The 25,583-nt window shown below is 42.8% G+C and overlaps 1 protein-coding gene across 1 annotated transcript in view; it reads right to left on the bottom strand.

The window, feature by feature from the left end:
• Positions 1-23,705, bottom strand: part of MYL10 (myosin light chain 10) — a 41,455-nt gene extending 17,750 nt beyond the window's left edge. The window contains exon 1 of the mRNA XM_075594336.1: positions 23,549-23,705. Coding sequence (XP_075450451.1) covers positions 23,549-23,551 — 3 coding nt within the window. The 5' untranslated portion in view covers positions 23,552-23,705. The remainder of the gene's footprint in view (positions 1-23,548) is intronic.
• Between the last annotated feature and the right edge of the window lie 1,878 nt (positions 23,706-25,583).

The following is a 25,583-nucleotide window of genomic DNA, read 5'->3' as shown; positions in this document are numbered from 1 at the left end:
CAACAGCTCTAGGGTATCCATGCAATAAAGTGGATAAGTAAATACAAGTGACATGCACACTCATTCATGACTGAATTTCATGAGCAAGGGGCAGGATCCTATCCACTTTCTTACCCAGGGTGGTCCACATGCCTGCACCTCTAGCACATTTGAATTATTGTTGATAAAACTATCTATACTATCTGTGTCCTCTCTATTTTGTTCGCATATGGGAATTACTTATACTTCCTCCCAAATCTGGCCCTACTACCTCCTTCCACATTACTGTTGGAAATACGATCATTCACCCAGTAGCCCAAGCACGCTGCCTAGGGGTTACACTCAATTCCTCTCTCACATTCTCCTCTCACATTCACAATGTATCTAAAACTTTTCCTCCGCAATATCACAAAGATACGCCCTTTCCTCTGTTACTCGACTGCTAAAACTTTGACTCAGGCCCTCATTCGCTCCCGTCTCGATTACTGTAACCTCCTGCTGTCCGGCCTTCCTGCCTCTCACCTGTCTCCCCTACAATCTATCCTAAACGCTGCTGCCAGAATCACTCTACTCTTTCCTAAATCTGTCTCCGCGTCTCCCCTCCTGAAATCCCTCTGCTGGCTTCCGATCAAATCCCGCATCTCGCACTCAATTCTCCTCCTCACTTTTAAAGCTTTACACTCTTCTGCCCCTCCTTACATCTCAGCCCTAATTTCTCGCTATGCACCATCCTGACTTCCGTTCTTCTCAATGATGTCTTCTTTCTACCCCCTTTGTATCTAGAGCCCTCTCCCGCCTTAAACCTTTCTCACTTTCTGCCCCGCACCTCTGGAATGCCCTTCCCCTCAATACCCGACTAGAACCCTCTCTATCCACCTTTAAGTCCCACCTTAGGACACATTTGCTTAAAGATGCATATGAATAGCACTGTGGATAATCCTGGATAAGCTTGGCCCCCTGCAGACGCACTTACTAGAATTCCCTCCTACTGTCTCTATACGTTCCCCTACCTACCATTTAGATTGTAAGCTCCTCGGAGCAGGGACTCCTCTTCCTTAATGTTACTTTTATGTCTGAAGCACTTATTCCCATGACCTGTTATTTATATTATTTGTTATTTATATGATTACAACATGTATTACTACTGTGAAGTGCTATGTACGTTTATGGCGCTATATAAATAAAGGCATACAATACAATACAATACAATACAATACAATTACCTCATCCCCTGTTCCTGGGGAATATCCACTAGCACGTATTGGAAGAAATTCTCTATGAGTTGGTGACTCTGAATAACCACAACGTCTATATTATACTTCACAATTGTGAGTGAGATACCTCCTATTCCCAACCCCGCATTTATTTATTGATACGTTATTGCACTATTGTGTTTCTCTTTTTTCCCCCCACATATTTGGGGAATATTTACGCTTCTGATCCCTTGCTTCAGTGTACCTGTTTTGGATGCTGGTTTGAGTCCTTTTTCTGGAGCTGCACTACCTCCATATGTACTATATTTATTTTTGGTATCACAAGTGTGTTCACTATTTATATTGTTAAACGGCATTTGCGCTTGATTTTCTTTTCTTCCTCCTTTGAATAGCAGTGACAGGAAAGGCCAACAATTTAGTTAAGTGAAAAACTCAGTTATGCACCATGTGGGTTATTTCTGAAAGACTTTTTGCTACAAAATGGGCGAGTGAGCGGCTCAGTGAGTAAAGACACTGACTCTGGCACTGTGTTTGAAGCAGGGGAACCTGGTTCAATTCCCGGTTTCAGCTCCTTGTGACCTTGGGTAAGTCATTATCTCCCTGTGCCTCAGGCACCAAAAACATACAGTAGCGACAAAGTTTATTCGAGCAAATGCCGCTCGGCAGGATGCGTGGCGGCAGCGTGGAGAAGCGTTGGGAAGCGGCTCGTTCGCGTGACGTCGGTGACGTCACAGTCAAGCGAGCGCCCGGCTTCCCCGGCTTCCCCGGCTTCCCCGACTCCCCTGAAGGTTTGAAGTGAGGTAAGCGGGGGAGCGGGGAAGCAGAGGGGCACAGCAGGCGCAGCTAGAGGGTCGGGAAGATGTTTAAATTGCGCGCGGATTGGAGGGGGGGGGGAACGGAGGGGACGCGGCTGGATGCGGCTGATGTGCTGACTTTCCTCAGCACCAGCCGGAGTAAATCCCAGTGAACCGGCGGCATTTGCTGCAATAAACTTTGTCGGTGCTGTATATTGTAAGCTCTTTTCGGGGCAGGGACCTGTGCCTGCAAAATGTCTCTGTAAAGCACTTCGCAAAACAAGCAGCGCTATACAAGAACAAACTATTATTGTTACAATAGGGTAGGGGGGCAAAGCACCAGATTTCACATCTCATTGCTCTTGGTCTGATTTCTGTTTTCAGATAAATGCTGTTTTTTGAACCAGTACTGCACTTGTATGGAAGCTGGAAGACTTTGATTTCCATGTGGCTATTACATTTATTTTCATATGAAAGCTGGTGCAAAACTGTTGATCTGCATGATAATCAACTCTTCGATAGGACAGTACCGCCAGTAACCCAGTCAGAACCAAATTCAGTTATGAGAAAAGCATCACAAGAAAGCTCTGCGCGTCTCACTAATTTGGAGTGAATCACATTAGACGATCCAAATTTAATTTCCTTCAATACACATCAATTTAGTGTCACTTCTTAAAGTTCAGAATTGTCTCATGAAAATGCCAAATCTGACTTATTTGGACTGTTGGACCTTTAGAGTCCAGATAATGACACCACCCTGCAGAGCACACACACGTTTTGTGATTTCAGCTGACCCCGTTAATGCGTGGTTCATCATATCTTAAACATAAATAAGTAATTGCACAGTAAGGCAACGTTAAATACAAAGATATAGTATTTTGGTTCCATGGCTGCGTTATAAAGAACCCTAATTAAACCTTGTATTTGCAGTAATAATTATTTTGCCAAAGACCAAACTATAAATGAGGCAGGATTTAAAATACTGTAAGTGAACATGATGTACAGCTGTTACCATAGGACAAGGCATCTCTGTGTCCACCATTTGTTTCGTAATGACTAAAATAAAATCAATATTTGGAGTCACAAGATAACACTCTGTAACTGTATGGGTTTTAGTAAATTAAATAGATTAGGCATGGGAACTTCAAAGGGGTATCAAGTTAAGAAGAAGAAGAAAAAAAGGGATTGATGAGGGGTGTGGAAGCTTCTTCTCATGGAAAACCAGCAGCCTGGCTGTCTTCTCTTGTTACTTTTAAGCTCTATGAGAGGGAGTATGAGACGGGTGAGAGTGGTTTATGTTTTATGGGTTATTGTGTTCCTGAAATATGTTATGGCTAATACCTTTTAATTGTTCAGCGTCTACGGGAGGAGTTTTGGCTTGAAAGCTGCTTATACGTAAAATGTTATAGATATTATGGCCTTGCAAGGAAGGGTGGGAGGGGAGGTCTATTAACATTTTTACTTCTGCAAATGCGTATAAAACTTATTGTTTACATTTCAGTTTTAAAAAAAGAAAGCTGATTTAAAAGAAAAATGACAACATTATAAACGTAATGTTTCTGACCCCCACATTTTTTTTTTTAGATATTGGATTACGAAGGTTGTTCTCCAACATATTTTGCAAGACAATTCACAATTCTTCTGACTTTTTCTGATCTCAGAAAATAAAGTACTATGGGGTAGATCCTAAATAAGGGCAAATAATGTTACATACCTAGCTAAATAACCGCAGCCTAAAAAAAACACACTGGACATGCGCATTAGGAAAGAGCATTATTAGGGAATGTTAGCCCACCACAGCTGTAACTACAAGCATTGCCCAGTTGACGGGATCTTCTAGTGTCCTGACCTGGGCAATGCAGGAGAGCATGGACACATTGTCCGACACCTCATTCCCAACCACACCAGGCGTACTTTGTAACTATGTTAATATATGTTTCTGATTGTCTGTAATATATATATATATATATATATATATATATATATATATATATATATATATATATATATATATATATATATATATATATATATATATGTTTGTTGAATAAATGTTTTCAAAAAATGTTTTTTTTTTACATACACTGCCTGAACTGTGTGTAATTATATATTATGTTAGTTACTTCAGTCTCCTTGAAAATCATTTTCTCATACTGTATATAGATTAATTCCAGGAAACTCATACTTTAAACCAGCGGTGCGCAAACTGGGGGGCGGGAGAATTTTGCTGGGGGGGCGCGGGCTGTTACAGGGGCCACGCGCTCTTCCCCCAGGCCTTTAATTTAATGCCAGGGGAGGCGTGAGGCCTCTGTGACCTCACTTACCTACTGACAGCCAGGTCTTCGGCGACGCTTCGCCATGGCAACGCGCGTCAAATGACGCGGTGGGGGTCACGTGACTCGCAACATCATTTGAAGCCGTGCCTTTGGGGGAGGGGGGCGCACTGATGGCAGGGGTGGAGGCGTGGGGCTCCTGCTCTCCTCTCTCTGTCGTTACCGAACCCTTCCTATTCCTCCCTCTCTTGCTTTTCCCTCATTTGAGGCTCACACTGTCCAGATTTTCTCTCCTTTCCCTGTCCATGTGGCGGTCATCTATCGCCCACCTACCTCTACTCATCCCCCTTCTGCCTTTCTCTCTCACTTTGAATCCTGGCTCTCCTTCTTCCTCTCCTCAGACTCCCCTGTTCTTCTCCTTGGGGACTTCAATTGCCACATTGATGACCCCTCTCTCCCTTGGGCTTCCCGCTTTCTTTCTCTAACCTCTTCTTTTGGCCTTCAACAGTGGACTGCAGCCAGCACCCACAAGGATGGCCACTACTTAGACCTGGTTTTCACTAAGAACTTCTCTCTCTCCGATTTCTCCATTTCCCCTTTTCCTCTCTCTGACCATCATCTCATCTCATTCTCTCTATCTCGCTTCTCCCCTTCTCCATCTCCATCTACCCCCCGGTTCTGCAGAAACCTGCGCTCTATTCACTTACCTGACTTTGAGTCCACTTTACGCTCCTCCCTCTCCTCTCTCAGTTCTGCTACAGACCCCGAAAACCTGGTAAGGAACTACAACTCTGTCTTGTCCTCGTCTCTTGATCTACATGCCCCGCTTTCTCTCTGCCGCACTCACCCTTCTAACCCTAGACCCTGGCTAAATTCCCACACACGCATGCTGCGTTCCTCCACTCGTTCCTCTGAACGCCTCTGGAGGAAGTCTCACACTCTCGCAGATTTCCTTCACTACAAATTTATGCTATCCTGTTTAAACTCTGCCCTCTCGCAAGCTAAACAAGCCTACTTTTCTGCACTAATCAACATGCACAAGTCTAACCCACGCCGACTGTTCTCTGTCTTTGATACTCTACTCAAACCACCCTCAGCTGCCTCTCCCTCCTCCATCCCCGCTCAGGACTTTGCTGACTATTTTAAGGAAAAGGCGGAGTCCATATGGCAGAACATCCCCTCTGTTTCTTCCTCCCATCCCACACCTCTTCCTAACTCTCCTCCTGCCTTCCTTGACTCTTTTTCCACTGTCTCAGAGGAGGATGTGTCGCTGTTGATCACCTCTTCTCCCTCTACCACTTGCCCTCTTGACCCCATTCCCTCCCATCTCCTAAAACCTCTTGCTCCTACTATAGTCCCTACGCTCACACAAATTTTTAACTCCTCCCTCTGCTCTGGAACCTTTCCATCCTCCTTCAAACATGCAACAGTCATACCATTACTCAAAAACAGCAAGCTTGACCCTACCTGTCTTTCTAACTATCGACCTGTCTTCCTCCTGCCTTTTGCCTCTAAACTCCTTGAAAGTCTTGTATTCTCTCGCTTGCTCCATTTTCTCAACACCTATTCTCTCCTAGACCCTCTACAATCTGGCTTCCGCACTGCTCACTCCACGGAAACAGGCCTCACTAAAATAACTGACGACCTCCAGGCTGCCAAAGACAGAGGTCATTACACTCTGCTCATATTACTCGACCTCTCTGCAGCATTTGTTTCCGTGGACCACCCTCTTCTCCTTCATATTCTCCATACTCTTGGTATTCGGAACAAAGCTCTATCCTGGATCTCATCCTACCTCACCCATCGTACTTTCAGTGTCTCTTCTGCTAACACCTCCTCCTCCTCTATTGATCTCTCTGTGGGGGTACCCCAGGGCTCTGTCCTGGGACCTCTTCTCTTTTCTCTGTATACACTCTCTGTAGGTGACCTAATAACATCTTTTGTGTTTAAATATCAACTCTATGCTGACGACACACAAATATACTTTTCAACACCCAGCCTTACACCTGCTGTACAAACCAAAGTTTCTGAATGTCTCTCTGCTATTTCATCCTGGATGGCCCTCCGCCGCCTTAAACTCAACATGGCTAAAACAGAGCTCCTCATACTTCCTCCCAAACCTGGCCCTACTACCTCTGTCCACATTACTGTTGGAACTACGATCATTCACCCAGTTGCCCAAGCACGCTGCCTAGGGGTCACACGCGACTCCTCTATCACATTCGCCCCTCACATTCAAAACATTTCTAAAACTTGTCGCTTTTTCCTCCACAATATAACAAAGATACGCCCTTTCCTCTGTTGCTCGACTGCTAAAACTCTGACTCAGGCCCTCATTCTCTCCCGTCTTGATTACTGTAACCTCCTGCTGTCCGGCCTTCTGCCTCTCACCTGTCTCCCCTACAATCTATCCTAAATGCTGCTGCCAGAATCACTCTACTCTTTCCTAGATCTGTCTCAGCATCTCCCCTCATGAAATCCCTCTCCTGGCTTCCGATCAAATCCCGCATCTCACACTCCATTCTTCTCCTCACTTTTAAAGCTTTACACTCTTCTGCCCCTCCTTACATCTCAGCCCTAATTTCTCGCTATGCACCATCCCGACTCTTGCGTTCTGCTCAAGGATGTCTTCTTTCTACCCCCTTTGTATCTAAAGCCCTCCCCCGCCTTAAACCTTTTTCACAGACTGCCCCACACCTCTGGAATGCCCTTCCCCTCAGTACCCGACTAGCACCCTCTCTGTCCACCTTTAAGACCCACCTTAAGACACACTTGCTTAAAGAAGCATATGAATAGCACTGTGAATATTCTGAACACATGATACATAAAGCTTGGCCCCCTGCAGACGCACTTACTAGAACTCCCTCCTACTGTCTCTGTACGTTCTCCCTACCTACCAATTAGACTGTAAGCGCCTCGGGGCAGGGACTCCTCTTCCTTAATGTTACGTTTATGTCTAAAGCACTTATTCCCATGATCTGTTATTTGTATTATCTGTTATTTATTTGATTACCACATGTATTACTACTGTGAAGCGCTATGTACATAAATGGTGCTATATAAATAAAGACATACAATACAATACAATACAATTAATACCGTATTACTTTGTTGATGTGTTTCAGCCATTTATATGTTCCACCATATACTGTATCTGTTTGTATAACACATAATGAAAGGATTAATTCCTACACTCAGTCCATTCATATGGGTACCACTTAAGACCTTCCCTTTACCCTTGTAGGTAATTCGTAGAAAAAACGCAACGCTCCTCAGGGGTTAAAAGTAAGGGCAGATTTTAGCATGCACTAAATAGGGTTAAGGAAGTAGCATACAGATGCAGCCACCAGCATCGGATGACTTACCTGGGAAAATACTGTACTATCTGTACTATCTCACAGTAAATGCTGCAACATTTCTGTGAGATTCTGCAGCCAGACTAATGGCCCATCAGATTAACACAGCAGGGGTCCCTGCAGTCCCATTTAGTTTGAATGGGACCTTCAGGGACACCTACTGTGTTAATTCCATAGGCCATTAGTCTGGCTGCAGAAATCTCACAGAAATGTTGCAGCATTACTGGGAGATTGCCCCAGATTTTCCAAGGCAACTCATTGGATACTGGTGGCTGCATCTGTAACATTAACAGTAACAGAGATATGAGGATCTCCGCTGGTAGGTAAAGTGCTCTTTGCCATATAATTTGCATATGAAGAAGCCTAAGGTCTGTAAAAATTTTAGGTTCCCTTATTTTTAAGGGAAATGGCTGAGCAACATAGCGTTAAGCAGCTTTGGGGATATGCGTTACAGATCTGGATACGTTAAAATGAGATTACATCACCTTAAAAAATGATCGACCTTCTGAGGATCTACCCCTACAAATGAACATTGTACACCATGGGGGCTGTATATCAAAGTATCCCGGTTCCTGGGACCTGATTCTGTTATAAACCTATTTGCTCCATTATGCACCTGCCCCGCAGGTGGCAGCCATTGACAAAAGCCCCATAATCATTTAAGGAAACAGAGAAAAAGAAACATGTTTAACCCATTAGCTGACAGGGGATCACGCAACACATACTGACATGTTAAGTGGTATGCTCTTTCTTTAAATAAGTCAGGGGTCCAGCAAGTACATTGTCAACTAATACACTTTAAATATGTGTGCTGCAAAACAATGTCACAGATGTGAACCCCTTTTCTTAAAATGGAACCAGATTATGTGATTTTAAATAAACAATGATTCAAAGTACAGTATATAGGTAGGAAAACGTATATCAGTATGAATACACATTAATTTCTAACATCTCAAATCATTGCTATAAATGTAGAGTAAATCATTTATGTGCGTGGGGTCTCCTGCTAATTCTTGCGTGACTATCCTTGCTACTTCATGGGACGGGGTTATTATTATATGGGTGGGAAAATGAGCAGGCGAGTGTGGTGTCTTCCAGCAAACCACATAAGCATTGATGTAAGGGAGGACATATCACTATACGTACAGATGTAACCGATGTTATTACTCCTGTTAACGTGATTCAACACCTCAAATAACGCATTGCTATCTTCTTTACAATTGTTTTCCATAGCACTACAGGTGCAAAAACATCTGCTACGTCTGTACGGGGTCCAATATAGGTCAGGAGTAATGTTATAAGTAAATCCATAAATCTTTTTATTTCAGCATAGGGTAGAAGTATCAACAACAAAAACAAAAATAAGAATCGGCACACCCCAAAGAAAGAGAACTAGATAAAGTAAGTATGTACAGTAAAGGGGCTTGGGAACCAAAGGGACCCCTAAGTCCCTTACAATAAACACTAGGGGAAATGGTGGTAATGGGCCTAAAGATGAGGTCTTCCCCGAAAATGTTGCCCCCCTTGTTTTGTTTTTGTTGTACATTTTCCTGTTTTTTTGTGAGACTTTTCTTTCTTGATTTCCTTTTTTCTGTTGAACAATTGTTGATGCTTTTCTTAGTCTGCTCTTGTATCACTGCTCTTATTACCAGATTTGTATATTTCTGTGCGTGCCAGTTTGGAGCTTTAGATTCTTTATCTGTTATGATTTTTCATTTGTTTATTTGAGCTGCATTTTCTATTTACTCTTTTTCAACCTATTGTATATATTATACTAGGAGTAAAATCTGGATCTCATATGGTATTTTCTCATTTGAATGCAGGTTCCCACCATTTCCCCTGGTAAAGGTAGCAATGTTTTACTCTAGTGCAATGCTACACTTACATTTTCTTTCAGACTGAAGCCTGCTTATTTTTCATTGAGAATACTAGGGCTTCCTAATTGCCAACATTGTAATTCTTGCTAAATGTTTCAGATTTGTGTTAAATTTGTTACGATATGTGCTACAGTATTTACATTTATTTAACCAATTTATATCGGAAAATCACTTTTGCATTTATTTATCCTACTCAGTAACCCCGTCAAAAGAGAAACAGGGTACATTAAAAGTTGGCTTTCCTTATTTTGAGGTGGTGACCCAACTCTACAGGGGCTTCTGGGTTTCTGCTAACAAGGGTGCACATTGTGAGATGAACAATGAAAGAAACAAATAAATAAGATAGATTATCATTATTGAAAGATCCTGTTTTATTCAATGCTCTATAGCAGGAGTGGCCCACTCCAGGCCTCAGGGGCCTCCAACAGATCCGGATTTTAAGGATATCCCTGCTTCAGCACAGCCATAGACTGAGCCACTGATTGAGCCACCTGTGTTGAAGCAGGGATATCCTTAAAACCTCTCACTGGCGAGAGAGAAGAAACAGCGGGCACTGCTCGGCAATTATTGAGGCTGGACTGCGCTGGAGTAAAAAGTTATTTATTAACCATATGCAAAATGGATAAAAAGGGAAGGTCCCCCGCAGTAACTCTAACGCGTTTCACCCCTATGGGGCTTTGACATAGACCCGTAGGGGTGAAACGCGTTAGAGTTACTGCGGGGGACCTTCCCTTTTTATCCATTTTGCATATGGTTAATAAATAACTTTTTACTCCAGCGCAGTCCAGCCTCAATAACAAGGAAACATCCTTACTCTGTAGCACACGTTTTTGAGGGGGTCATTCACCTCATTCATCTCTAATATCCTTAAAACCTGACCTCTTGGTGGCCCTTGAGGACCACTCATTGACTGAGCCACTGATTGAGGCACCTGTGCTGAAGCAGGGATATCCTTAAAACCTGGCCTCTTGGTGGCCCTTGAGGACTGGAGTGTGCTTCTCCTGCTCTATAAGGAAATATCCCTGTGTAACTCAGATTTTCAGTGTATGCCTAGAATTTGTTTTGGCGCGGTGCACGTTTTTCTGTATAATCGCAGCCTATATACCGTATAGATTCTATACGGTATATAGCCTGTCACGGGAGACCAGGCAATTTACGCCTTTTTATCTGGATCATACATTGAGCAAAACAAGTTTAATGAAACTACTGTATACCGTTTAATAAAGGTTTTGTTTTTTTCATGTGATTTTGATTACATCGGCCAGGGGGGGCCCGACAAATTTCATGGATGAAAAGGGGGGCTCGGCATAAAAAGTTTACTCACCCCTGCCTTACGGCATACTCCGGCCCCTCAAGACTTCAAGCATGATGATTACAATAAAAAGCATTTTAGATTTAAATTGCAACGAGTAATTAAAAACTCAGGGGAGAAAAGTAGCTATAGATATGTTTATATCGTAAGTGTAGCCTGTTTGACACTTTACCCTGTTTTTTGTGTGTTCTTGCTTGTCATATTTGGAAAGTATCGGGCCGTTCTGTATCAGGAGAACTTTGCAAGGGTGATATTTATTGCCAGACTGGAGCCGATCTGCTTTTCTCTTCAAAATAGGGCATTTTTGTTGCTGTAAATAGTTGGTAATCACTGTTCTACATGGAGGATCTGGTTAGTATCTTTATGAAAACAAAAATGATTGATATGACAAAACATCACAAATCCCTGGTGTTTACAGGGAATTCAATTACTTTACACCCTTGACCTGTGAAGAAAGGGGAATTTATAAGTATTACTATTGCTTAGTATTTATCATGTATGATCAAGGATAAAGGATCATAGAAACGCAGCACCACTTAGTAAATAAGGCTCAGCTCCATTTAGTTAATGTGGGCCTTTTTCTTACACAGACTATGGTAAAATTGTTGAATGGATTCTTCTTTAGTGTTGATCCTATGGGATATACTGTATGGCCCACACTATCTGATGCTCACATGCGGCCATTAATGTTTGACATGTCGTAACTTTAACACCCACTGCATCAAATGGAGGACACAAAATGATGTCTGCAATTCTGATTGTGAACAAAAATGTAAATTACATATATCATTTTTTGTTACTATGGCTACAGGTCGGTGTGGTGCTAGATACCTGTTTGATTCAGGAGAGGCTAAGCTTCCGCGATGTTGTAGGGAAACAGGACAGGCTTTAGGCAGTTTCAGGCAGTAGTTGTTCTCCTTGTGCTGCGCCTCCAGTCACAGTAGGCTCCAGAGTTCTGGAGACAGTCCCTCCCGTGACAGTCCTCTGAACATACCCCTACCCAATAGACTGTAGACTCAGTCACGGGTATATAAAATGGGATCCTTTATTGAGACAGCCACTGCAGTTCTTGTTACAGCGGATGCATGATGTTACTAGCAGGATCCAGGTCTTAGGATGGCCCTAGGCCACACTGGTAGGCAGGAGGCCCAGCCAGTTGCCTCAATTCTTCCCCAGCCCTTAAGGGTCTGCAGGCATAGGTCTCTAACCCCTGAAGGGTGAACTGGGACTAACTAACTTTATATGTGTAACACTCTCCCCCTCCCCCCTCCCCACTCCCCCAATTGCAGATAGGGACCATGTGGGAATATACCTGTGTTACCGTGTGTGGTGCAATACCTGATAGGCTCACAGGAGGCCTGAATCTCCGCCACTAGGAGCCTGGTGTGTTTCCTGAAACGATGTTTACAAAGTCCTCCACCAGTACAGAATCCTGTAGTGTAGAATAACCCCTGACACAGGACCCACATACAGTAACCACATACACCAGAGTATATATAAACAGTTTACTGTATGCAGAATAAGAATAGAGCTCAATATACCAACATTACATTAGTGTCACCCTGTAACACTGACCCCACTGGGCCGTAACCTCATACCCTATCCCCAAGTGTCCAAAGAGTCCACCACCCACCCCAGTGTGAGACAGCGCTGCCCACTATGTCGAGATGAGGGTTGGTGCACTTGGTGTATGGTGAAGGTACCTGCCGGGTGTGTCCACACCCAGGCGTGCAGTTGAGCTGTACTTGGAAATTATCCCTTGATCCAGAAGATGATCAAGGATGCCTCAGCTTCAACGATGGGAGGCTCCCGCCTGGAGTGATCTACCATTAAAATGTCTCTGCCTCTGAGGCTATAGAGGGTAATTCACAAACACAACAGTGGCCAGGATATTCGCTCTTCCTGGCTGAACCCTCACTTAAGCTGCTCTACAGGACCCTGTCCCTATCCTAGGGGGGTCCCTGTAGCAGCCACAAGCTGAGTTGGGCCTAGATGGGGCCTAAGTGGAGATCTCTGGTCAGTGCAGGGGCTACTTGCCTCCCTGCACATACACACCCTCCCCTCTCTGTGTCCCAGCTCCAACTGATCTGCACGCCTCAGCGCGCAAAATGTATCTTTCTCCTCAGGGGAAGCTCTGGCACGCGATTGGCTGCTGAGAGTCACATGGATAGCAACCCCAGGGGCTGCTGGGTGTTGTAGTTCCCCAAGGAGCACTATTCTATTGAGGCTGTGTAAGCTATCTCTCCTGTGCATGCGCGAGTTTGTAATGACCGCCGCCGCCGCTCTGCTGCGCATGCGCAAACATGTAATGGTCGCTGCGGTTCCTCCTGCACTTGCTGCGCGTGCGCACCCTCGTGTCAACCTCAACATGGCCGCTGGGTCGCTTCTGCGCATGCGCAAGCTGGCGCGCATGCACGATTACATTAAACATGGCGGTGCCCTGCAATGGGAGCCAGCCCGTCGCCGCCCGCAACTATGTCGCGTGGAGGGAGAAACGGAGTACCGGGGAGCCAGAGGGGATCTGGCTACATTCTCCCTCTGATGGAAATACCAACCTCCGCGCTTGGAGTACAGCGTCATACAGCATGAAGTTATATAATAAAACTGCAGTGCATAGTATATACACCTTATCATAACTACTGTATCATAATTGGTACATGCCTCAATGGCCACATGGATAAACGAGACCAGCTGAGACTCATAGTGGGGTGCCCCTAACTGGTTGAGTGAGGGCTGCTCACTTTGACTCCTCTGAGTCTCTGCTTTGGTAGTCTCTTGGAGATCATGATCGGGTGCCACAGTCTCTAGTCCCAAGCCACTTCTTCCCCCTGGTGGAAGGAATAGCAAGGAGGTCCTGACCTTTTCCTCGGTCCACCACATGGTGATTTAGAACACGTCAGGTGACGCCTGGAGGAGGCAATAATTACCAGAGCGGTAACTGCACAGTCCTGGTTCGCTCCAGCAATCACTTCAGAAGTGACATCTTCAGGGGGCATCATGAGATCAACGTGCAGGTCCATGTATTGAGACGGCAGTGCGTAGGGATCCTTTGCGATGAAGTAACCACCGAGCAGGGCCTCTTTACTGGATACCTACATTGCAGCCTGCAGGGATTAAAGGGTTGGTGCCTCACCACTCCGCTGGCTTCTGACGGCTGTCAGGTCTTCTGGAACGCTGTCAGGTACCTCTTCCCCTTCACTGGACACCGCGATGGGGCTAAAGTTTCTTTCCGCTTGGCAGGTAGGATGTGGGCAATGATCCACACGTACAGCCTGGTAGCAATCTTCAAGGGGGGACACCTCTGCCAGGATGCGATACCGGGATGAGCCATTCGCCCGGGTGGCCATGCTTAAGGAGCTACCGTGCTCTGGGGTCACCTGGGGACTCATAACCGACACCCCTGGGGCAGTCAACTCACCCCTGTTGTCGGTAGGTACTGGCCCCAAGCCTGGGATCAATGGTACCACCGTTGTAGGCCGGACCGGCTGTTGTAGGGCACACAGGCACACAGCAGGGTCCGCAGCTTCACTTGGTTCTTTGCCATCAGCTTCACTTGGTTCTTTGCCATCAGCTTCACTTGGATGGTCCGCCGGCTAGCGCATCACCACGGCTGGTTGGCTACTGTCATTGGTAGAAGATGATGAGGGTAGGGACACCTCCACAGGGGAACAGCGTCGGGGCCCCTCGCATTCACAGGTGCGGTCCCGCTCCTGCACCACTAGTGGAAGTGCACCCAACTTTTCCTGGGCAGTCAACTTACCCTGGGTTCCGACATCTGTGGGTCCGGCTCTGGAACCGTATCTGGAACCGAGTCTGGAACCGAATATGGAACCGCGGTTAGGGCGCACGGACCCTCCGAAGCTTCCTCAGGGGAATCCTTTCTGGACCGAAACATTGGACTAAGTGTCCTTGTGTATTGCCTAAATACATGGGTTTTTTTCTATGCATCTTACACTGAGTGCTGTTCTTTATTTGCTCTTTTGCGTTAACAATCTTTTCAATTTATGTCAATAGAACATGCACCGAACCATATTTGTGCCAGCTGTCTGTCTCTCTCTGTCTCTCTCTCTCTCTCTCTCATTGTTATGTTAAGTGATGTGGGTTATTTATCATTCAATCTGGGTAATAAAACAAGGGAAAATACTGGTGAAAAAAAACACCACCTCAAGACTGCAGGAGGCAGCAAAATCTTCCTCAAAAGCGTGGTCGACCGTTACACAACTTTTTTACTCTCTTGCCTGATGTTATTACAAGGACATGGTGATTTCTTAGCTCAGGTGGTAAATTCTAGCCACTTTAGCAGACTGCCTTTATCAGAAGAGCATCTATTTTCATCCATATGAATCACTGCCCTAAAATCCTTTTGCATACAAAACTCAACTCCGAAGAGTCGCCAAGCTCAATAAACCCTCCCAGGACTCACTGGAATATAAAAATAGAGGAACACTTTTATGTCATTCTTTGTTACATTCCAGCGCTCTTGTTAAAGCAACACAACCTCCGCACATTAGCCTCTCCAGTAAATTTGTGTGGTCTCTCATTGCACACGTCATTCCTGTATGTCAGTATCCTGCAGCCTGAGCTAAACATGTAATTATTTTCACTTTGCTGCTTTTGTCTGGCCTAATCCTTTGAAAGTAGATTTACCAAGCATTTGAAATATTACGATGCCTACAACATTTCTGTAATATTCAAGAATCTCTTCAGACATCAGAAAGAACAAATTCCCAACAGAGTTCAGCTGACATAATTACTACTTGAACATTTCTAGAGGATTAAAAAAACAATTATCAGCTTTTTCCACATCCTTCTGCTGCTAAGACAAATACACCTTTTTCATACTTTTAGCATTTTGATCCGTTCCAATCCATCTGTGTGTCATGGGCTGTAAAAAGATTACAAAAAAAAAACCATCCAGAATACAAAACAACTCTTTAAGTTCTGAACTGTACAGCAAAATCAGATTTGGCCACTGAAACTTTATAAAATGTCAGTTGGTGGTTTGTAGGCTCCAGACTTTCTTCAATGATTAATTACCACTTTCCTGCCCCAGACATACACCCCAAGTCTGGCAAAAAAAAAACAGAAGATGGTATTAATTGTGAAAAGTCTGAAAAAGATGTTTAAAAAAATAAAAAGGTACACGGACAATTTATTAGAGATGGGCAAATGGCTTTTAAACATTTTTTTTTGTAAATCACTTAAATTCCGTTTTCTTTGCAAACAGCAGAAGGAGCGGCTCAGTGAGTAAAGACACAGACTCTGTAAACCATGACACAAAGTTTGAATCAGCGGGACCTGGATCAATTTCTTGTGTCAGCTCCTTGTGAATTTGGGCAGGTCATTTTATTTCCCTGTGCCTCAAAACCACAGATTGTAAACTCATCTGAGAACTGACTGTGTTTGTAAAATTACTATGTGCTGCTTACCGCGCACTACCATGCAATTGTGAAGCAATTTGAGTCCCATTGGGGAAAAGCGCTATATGAAATAAAGTTATATAAACATTCTGCAAAAGTTAACATTGCTCAGAATTGTACCAATTTTGCTAGACTTTCTCCACTTTTTGCTTCAATTTACCAGAAAATTGCTGTAAATTGTATATAAAGGGCCCTGTGACCTTGCATGTTGACCTTTCATGCTTGGCAAAACATTTTTGGAAAGCTTACCATTTTTGCTAAATTCTTTGTGGGGAAAAAGGTCAAGTTATGCCTGATTTGCACACTTCAGTGAAAACTGTGTGCATCTCTACAATTTATCTTAACAATAGTTTGTATTACCAAAAAGTTAAGGAATAATACTTCCCTACAATTTGCTGAGACCAACCAGAAATTACTCCTAAGAGAATTTAGCTGTCAAATGGGAATTAGCTACAGAAATATAAAGAAAAGGGCAGTTAGCTAATAAAAATGATGCATACCTGGCACATAACACTAAAACAAAGTACATATTCAAAGTCCTAAGGGCACTGTCGTTCTTATAAGTGGTGCATGGGAATAAAACAGCACACTCCGTTGAAAAAGGTAGCAAATTCATCACAAAAACCACTGTTAGGCACTTGATGAGTTTCAGCCATAGCTTTACATGTTTGGAAATGACTGGATATTCCTCACTGACTGACAGTTATGGGTGATGCCTGTGATTGAAATCTAGAACAAAGCAGTCCACTCACCTGGTAAGTGGTAAATAGTAAGTTGTGTTTAAAGGTTATGCTTCAACAGGTTGCATTGTGGCCTATAATACCAACAGAAGCTAAGGATAGAGATCAGCGTTTCAAGGTTATAGCCTTCGGGGGACAATAAAACCTGTTGAAGCGTAACTGTATTGTGTGCAGCCGACTTTATTTTATAGTATTTCTGATCCATATGAAAAATCCCCCAAGCACCCAGCAGCATCTGAGAGATAAATACGTTTATTAACTCTTCATTTATAGTTATAGGCTAAGCATGGTCACAAAGTTAACATTCTGATTAGTCTAAATTGCTGGCGTTTACGGCCTAGACATGTCCAGAAAACTCTTGAAAGCGCCATTACAAATCATGGCCCATATTTACTGCGCATTTACGACACCTTCGGGTGTTGCGAGATAGGTCACTGCCCATTCACTTGGATGGGATGGAAGGTGTCTTAAGGCAAAGCACCACTTAATAAAAATGGGTCTGATGCACCAAGCTCCTACCGGGAAAAACTGCTGCTGCTGTGAACCACGAGCTGCTTGACAAGGCCCAGGGATACACTTAAGAACGGTTGGTAAAAAAAATAATGAAAATGAATTACTATACTTAGTACAAAGGCATAACCCACATTAACGTACGCAATGGGAACGGAGCATGTATGTAAAGCGTAAATGTACTTAAAGTGAAGCACTATCTTTTCCCAACTTATCGATGCATGTACTGCACTGCAATCGTCCTATACGTGCATAACTGATGTACTGTAAATAACGCATGTGTAACAGGCTCTATAGTCTCCCCGCTTGTGCACAGCTTCGGTACAGATAGGGAGCTGGTATAGCTGTTCAGGACGTGCTGACAGGCGCATGCGCGAGCTGTCGTTTGCCTTTTGGGCGATATGTCCTTACTCGCGAGTGTCCTTAAAGTGTGTGTCTTTTAATAGTATGCCTGTACTATACTACAGAAATTTGCAAACCCGATGAATTTTCGCCATTTTTGACCAGATTAAAAAAGAGAAAAATGTCACCACAGATTCGCCAAGTATTTTTCCAGACCCTAAAATCTTGCTTTTGATGAAGAGGAGTCACATAGAGAGAGATACTAAGTTACTAACTAAGCTCATTTACATTTGCTAAATATATGCAAAGTGTGTAAATGTGCTTTTTTTCAGGAGTGTTCACAGGTGTCTTGCCATGTGGAATATAAATGACTCAATTTGAAGGTATTTAAGTGAATGGGCACTCTACTAAATACGCTCCCCTCTCGCTCTACAGCAAAGGCCAATCATATTTCAGGGTCTGGGTGTTGTTTGAATATAAAGTCTCTCTTTAAATTTTGCATTTCGCTATAACTATTATGGCTAAAACGTTCACGTATCCGTTTTGCTCATTTTTTCACTGTTTTTGAAAGTTCGAGGAAAAAAATTACAAACTGCATTTTTTTATAATTTTGCATATCTCTCTGGATTATCATGGTAGCAAACTCTCCCTATTTATTGCTCTCTCCATCATTAATGTTCAAGATGAGATCTTACTGAGCTTGAATACAAAACAGGGTTGTACGTGTGACTCAGCTTAGAAGAGGGCAGCAAAGCTTCATTTTGACTCAATGTGGTGGCATGCAAGAAAGTAGAGGAACATTAAAAACATCATCTAGATGAGCAGATGGAGCATTAGGCCGCACTTATAGTGCTCGCGACGGCGATGCGACCGATGACGTCACCTGTCGCCGTTGCCATCAGCGAAAGTTGCAATTTGATTTTTAGCGACATGGCTGGCGACAAGGCCAGTGACGTCACTAAAGGGGGCGGGCTGCGCAATTTGATTGTTTTAGAGACAATAACATGTGGCGAATATCTCTAAAAAATCTAATTTACCCAGCTTCCAAATTTTTAGTCGCGACGTCGCGCTTACTATAAGAGCTTGCGACGGAGTCAATGGATTTGTTTCGGAGCGATGTCGCAGCCTTAAGTGAACAAAGACAAGTTTTGCATGAAGAAAGAGGAGGAGCTAGAAACAGTTGCAACTGTGTAAGACATGGGGTAGTCTTGACATCAGCTAAGGGAGAAGTGCAGTTAAGCTTAAGGGCAATCTTATGAGATGGGCAGCAACTTAAACTCAGCTCCAGATAATTACTGTACAGCAGAGGTGGACTACAACAGGTAAGGATGGACAGTGCAGAGAATGTCCTACAGAAGTCACAATACAATCAGTTTGTGTATGTGCACTGGCTGCCTACTGCCGCTCGCAGTGCAGTTTCCCACTGGTGTCCTGCAAGCACCCTCTTATACAGAACAGGTTCAGTACTATAGTAAACATAAACACACATGGGAATTGTGGTGCCAGAACAAGCTCAGATGCTTACTTTTATTACATCATTGGTGCAGATCTAATAAAGTACGCATCTGAGCTTGTTCTGGCACCACAAAGTCCTGTGTGTGGTTGCCGTTTAATGCTGAACCAGTGGATTGAAAGCAGCATCTTCAACAAACATTTCCGCTTAGACTGAGGGAAAAAGGTACAAGTCACCAGAAATTGATGAAACTCAACAGCAGCGGTTTCAGCAGAGAGTGGTGAACCGGCAGTTATGCAGCTGATCTATAGCTTGAGTCAGCTCTGGTTAATGCCCTGAGATTGCAATGCATCATTGTCAATCTGAGCACAAAAGGTGACAAAAGCTGGGGTGTTTTCTAGGAGAGAACGACTGTTTGCCTTACAAAATATGTATACAAAGTTTGGCCTTTAGCTTGTATAAAAAACTAGTGTAAAAAAAAAGTACCGCAAAGAAAACATAAAGAGGTTTAGCTGTGGCTGAATAAAGATTTCCTCTGCGTTCCGGGAGGGGCCCCATGGTGTTTGGGACGGCCCCCGCTTTTATTACCTACCCCTCCCACTATGACGGGCTCCCCACACTCACTCCTAGAAGAGGAGATCATGAGTACGTGGCATAACCTGGCTCACTCATACTTAAAAAGTACGTTTCTACATGGGAGATTTAAAAGAGCAATATTCCAAAATTCTTGACACATTTTGAAACAATGTCTTCTAAAAATGTTCAAGGTCGCTGTAGCAAATGAGACTGTGAGACGGCTTTTTACTTCTGATCACTCAACCAAATAGCCTATAGACAAACCTGATAAGTCTCTGTCTTTACAATGATTTTAAAATGAAAACAACATTCTTCTTTTATACCCAGAGGTATCTAAGCCACAAGTGGTAGATATAAGATTTTGTATATATTGTTCTTTTTTTTGTTTTGTTTTCTGTTTTTTTATTTGATTCATTTGTTCCACTTGTGCTTAATAAGATTATTTAGAATATATATTTGACATAATAAATGTTCATATTTATATAAGATATGCATCTCATTATACTTTATATCATGTAAATGATACTGTACTTATTGATAAATATATACTGTTTGAAGATATTTATTGACCTGAAGTGCAACCCTAACCCTATAATTTTCTTTTCTCTTTGTGTAAAGAAAATACAATGAAGAAGTTTAGCTGTAGGCCTGAGCTCATGTTAAGGAGCTTATTTTTCCTACCTGTCCGACATTGACTGGCTAGTTACTCTCACCCATGCAATGGATGTTATTAAGGTGAATTTCTGTGTGATTGGGCACATTTTGGAGGGGCATATAATAGGTGTGGAGGCAGCAGGGACCTCTTTTCAACATGACCACCCTCCCACACTGTTTGTGAATAATGTTGGCTGTTTAATTTGCAATGTTTCCCCGTAGAAAAAAAGGGTTAAAAAAGGGAAAGTTTTATACTATTGAGTATTTACTTTGCATACATTTGTTGCTTGTTTTCCACGTCACAGTTTTCCGGCTGTGCGGGCCCAAGAGGCCGAAAAGGTTTTTACCACTTCAGAGTCCTAATAACATACAGTGCACAAAAGTGCCACCCCAGGGGCTCTTTGGCATACGCTGGACGCCATTGCCCTTTGCTTGTTTTTTAGGGGCTGTACACAATCAACACCAATTGCATACCATGACCACAATGAGGGAAGGGGAGGGGGGAGCTCCTGCCTCTCCCCAGTCACATTTGTCCAGAACCGTTAACTGATCACAGGATCACACAGAAGAGCAGTCACGTGATCAGGAAGTGCCAGAGGTTCACAGAGGTGGCATGACCCTTTGGCACTGAAGGAGTTAAGAAAAGTCCTGGGTAAGATTGAGCCCTATGTTGGGGCTGATTGAGTGATTCTTGTATCCCCTTTTGGTTAGCAGCTGGAGTCACCAGATATGTCGTTGGGCTCTGAACTACTAATGGGCTGGCTGCAGGGACTATTTTTGGAGAATTTCATATTTGGATAAAGCTGTGGTCTTGTTGTTCCCCATATTGCGTGGCTGGCGTATTCTTGATTAGGAGGAGGGAAGGTGGCCTCATAGCGTTACATGGACTCTACTGTAGGCTCCATTTGGCAGTCATTTCAATGTGAACATGTATTACCACATGCTTCAGAAAAAGAAAAGTGCTTCAGTATATTTGCAGTGTTATCTTGTCCATGTCTGTCACATTGTAATAGATTAGTATCCAGTGATGCTAATGAATATATTGGGTCAAATTACTTTGGCAGTCTTCTGCTATAAGACACCTTCCGGCTCTAAGGACAACTTGCAGTCTACTGAAATGTTATGGCAGAAAGCGGCTTAGTAAATATTGTCCAGTGGGTCTTCTCACATAGAGAGATATGACCAGTGCCACGGACCAGAATGAAAACATTAAATATCACAATGTAATTAACATACTTACTTAAATTGGATTTATTGCTGGCATGGTAAATTACAATATGTCTTAATGTGTCATGCAGTATTGCCAAACTAACTAGTATTGTGAGAGGTTTATCAAGTCCATGGTCAACTAAAAACCCCAGTGTATTTTGGTTGAGAAATTCAAATAGGACTGTAATTCTATGGGATGTGGATTATAATCTTACGATTACATGGATTTATGTTGGCCATAGTTTATGATAGACAATGGAGCAGGTTATATGAGTAGTTTAAGTATGTACTCTTACAGCAATAGTATCTTTGTGGCTGCAGGTATTTTTACAGACCTTTGAGCTAAATGTTATTAGATTATAAAATACTACAAGCAGAAACATCATCCCCTTTTGCATCAGTAAATGTTATTGTGTTTTATGTAAAATACCATGTCCCAGACATAAATATAATGTATTTCAACCTTCCTGAACAGTGCTGGGAAATATAGTATTGTCTTATAAATAAACAACAAAACACATCTTTTGTACAACATCTAGTGTTTCGACCTGTTATTATTAATCATCATGTTGTCTGTCTAGGGACAGGTCGAAAATGCCTTTGGATCTTAGTTGTGAAGTGGTTCATGGTAAAGGGACACGCTTTGGAGTTAAATGACAAGATGGGCGCCCCGATTTGTGCCAACTCATCTCAGCCTTGGAAAAATCATATTATCTCATTGCAGGGCAGATTCACTAAGGTCCGTTGTGGGTTAATACACCCAGAAGGTGTTAAATGTGATTGATTTGGATGGGCGTTAACATCCATTCAATTGTGTTAACCCATAATGGCCCTAATAAATAGCCCCCTGATACTCAGGTACCAAATAGTAGCTTGTGAACTTTTTTAATTAAATGTATTTTCTGCTTTCAGTGCCAGACATGAATTTTACAGTAATGCACTGCGGAAGCATCCTATTATTAAGTAGTATTATCTATTGATTTCACCTCTCAATCTATCATTTCTAGTGCAGCGTAGTGTATACAGTACTGTTATAGAAAGAAAAATGTCATGATTCCTGCATGTGGCGAGATTGTGTACCAATGAGTGGTGTAGAGTAGATACTAATAAATGGATGTCAAGAATAATGCTATACAAGCATAAGATTCTTTTCCAAACCTTAAAGGTGGAAACCCAAGGTAAATTGTCATTTGAGATTAAAAACTAGTGAGAGAAAGCAAGTGCTTAGCAGTGTCATCGTCTTAACAAGTCATGGCCCAAGAGAGCAATCCAGTTATATTAAATACAGACGAGCCAACGAGTATTCTAAAACTTGCATTAAACTTGCCTTAAACTAGCCAGGTACATGCTGGGTACATTTCAGTGACATTTCTGTAGAGGCTAATGGCCCATCGGATTAACACAGCAGTTTGCATGGGACTGCCCGGGACCCCCGCTGTCAATCCGATGGGCCATTAGTCTGTCTGCAGAAATGTGTGAAATGTTGCAGCATGTACCCAGTATATACCCAGCACATACCCAGCATGTACCTGGGTCATCTTGGAGATTGCCCCAGGTTTGTTTTAGAATAATCGTCGGCACTACAGTACATACAATACAAACCCATTCTTTATGCAACACATAGAAGGAATTTGGAGCATTCACAACAGCATTAATAGAAAATACACACACATTTTGAGAAGCCCTGTTAATATTGATCATTAAATTTCGTGAAATGGACAAACCCCTTAAGAACATACTAGTTCGTAGTAGGTTACCCCAGACAAAAAGGAAGAGAGGGAACAGGCAAAACAAGGGGATACTACAAACAAATGGAGTGTTGGTTAGAGAAAATCATACCATGGTGCTGCTGTTCCCTCTGCCCTCTCAGTGCCAACAATCAAGTCAACACACACAATACGGATTGTCTTTTTATAGTGTCACTCGGGATTACACTGTGCTTGTTCCAAGTTTAGACAATAGATGTAAGGTTGGAAAAGTTCAGTAATTGGATCCCAGAATTATCCCTAGCATCTGTTCGATGCCGGCCTTTGTTTTTTCAGAGAAATATTAGTTCGTTGCAGGACAGCCCTTTAAAGTTGACTTGAAATGCTCCAGGGTTTGCAAATGTTGCATGGAATGCAGGCAACAAGTCAAAGACACTGTGGAATTCAATCAATATTCCATACATAATAAAAATTAGAAGGGGGCTCTGGTATTGCAGCTATAGCAGATCAGCCCTGACAGAAAAGTTAGCAACCTGCCTGACATTGTCCTGTTCTGTTATCATCTTTACATCACTGTTTCTGTCAACTTTGCAATGACAAGTTGGTATTAGGCCAACACAATGAAGGACATATGGTTAGTCCATTATGGCTCTCCATCCAAATGTTGTGGCTTTTTCTTGGAAAACTATTTTGAGATCACAGATGCAAAATGTACTAAATAACTAAGAGACAGAATGAACCTCTAACACTATGTGATGGTAAATCAGTTAAGCCCCACTGTTTATTGATTGGAAACCACAATGTTATCCGTTGTTACCACTGTTTCCATGGCTAACTATATATATATATATATATATATATATATATATATATATATATATATATATATATATATATATATATATAGACAATGCAACATAGTGAGTAGGAACTTCCCCTGTTCTTTGAACACAGATAGATGGTTTTGCACTATTATGCATCCAAACAGTTCTATGTGATTTCTGAGGTCATACCATCTACTGACAGGTAGCGACCAGGTAGCTACAGAAACAGTCATCCCCCATGGACATGGAGACTAGGATCCACTCCTAGTTGCACAGAGGATCCATGCTTTACATGGATAAATACTATCTCAAGTGTATGAGAGATGACCGACCAGCCTAATAAAAGAGAGACAGGGGACTGCTCCATGTACATATAAGTGAAGTATCCTATGTCTTTGTTCATCCGTGTATAAGTAATGCTATTCATTATTTCTACTGTACCTTCTTACATTTTTGACTGATGGAAAGTTCTCTGTGAAAAAGATTTCTTAGGACTTGTGGTTTTGCTTCAGACTATATATAACACCAATCAATGTTTATGTATATTTTGGGACTATAGCTGCTTTATAAAAGTAGCCACGTTTAAAGATGTTAGATTCATCAAATAGCTATTTGGTAGAAAAGTGCTAGAGTCTTCAAAAGTGCTTCACAAAATGCTGTCATTTTGTCTTAAACTTCTTGTTTTTACTACTATTTTCTACGAAAGGTCACACTGCTTAAAATTTTCACCAAACTTGTAAAGTTTGCCACTTTTCACCCAAATGTAGCAAAATTGGCAAAAAGGGGCATTATACCACGTGATCTGAATTTAGCGACATGTGACCAGCACACGGATTTTAATGCTTGCCACAAATATAAATTGTAAACTTTGACAAAAGGGCACATTTCTCCTGGTTTGTGATTTTGCAAAAATGTGGCACAGCTGTGCTATTTGTAAATGAGTAGCTCTCTCAAGTGCAAGGAAAGAATTCACTCCAAAAACTGAATTGAAAGTAATAGACTTCATAAATGTAGTGTTACAAAGAATAATTTCCTATGGCCTGCAAAAGAATTATATTATATTTTAATACCCGTCGGCGCCTGCGCCCGCTTCTGTCTGTCCCTGGGGCCGCCCCCCTCTCGCTACCTACCAGAGCGAGCACGGAGGTTCAAAGCTCGAAACCGGGCAGTGGGCTGGACAACGGAGGCAGTGAAGCCCAAGTGAACCGGGGCAGAGGGCACAGAGGGGAGTCCCACTCCTGTCCATAGATCAAGACCGGGAGGTGGACCGGACAGTGGGACCGGTGCTGTCGGTGATGGCCATGGTCCCAGGAGCTCTGTGGGGCCAGCAGGAGGGTCTGAGGT

Source organism: Ascaphus truei, chromosome 3, assembly GCF_040206685.1.
Source record: "Ascaphus truei isolate aAscTru1 chromosome 3, aAscTru1.hap1, whole genome shotgun sequence".
NCBI classification, from domain to species: Eukaryota; Metazoa; Chordata; class Amphibia; order Anura; family Ascaphidae; genus Ascaphus; species Ascaphus truei.
The sequence above is the reverse complement of the archived record's forward strand: the minus strand, read 5'-3'. Positions and strand labels throughout refer to the sequence as shown.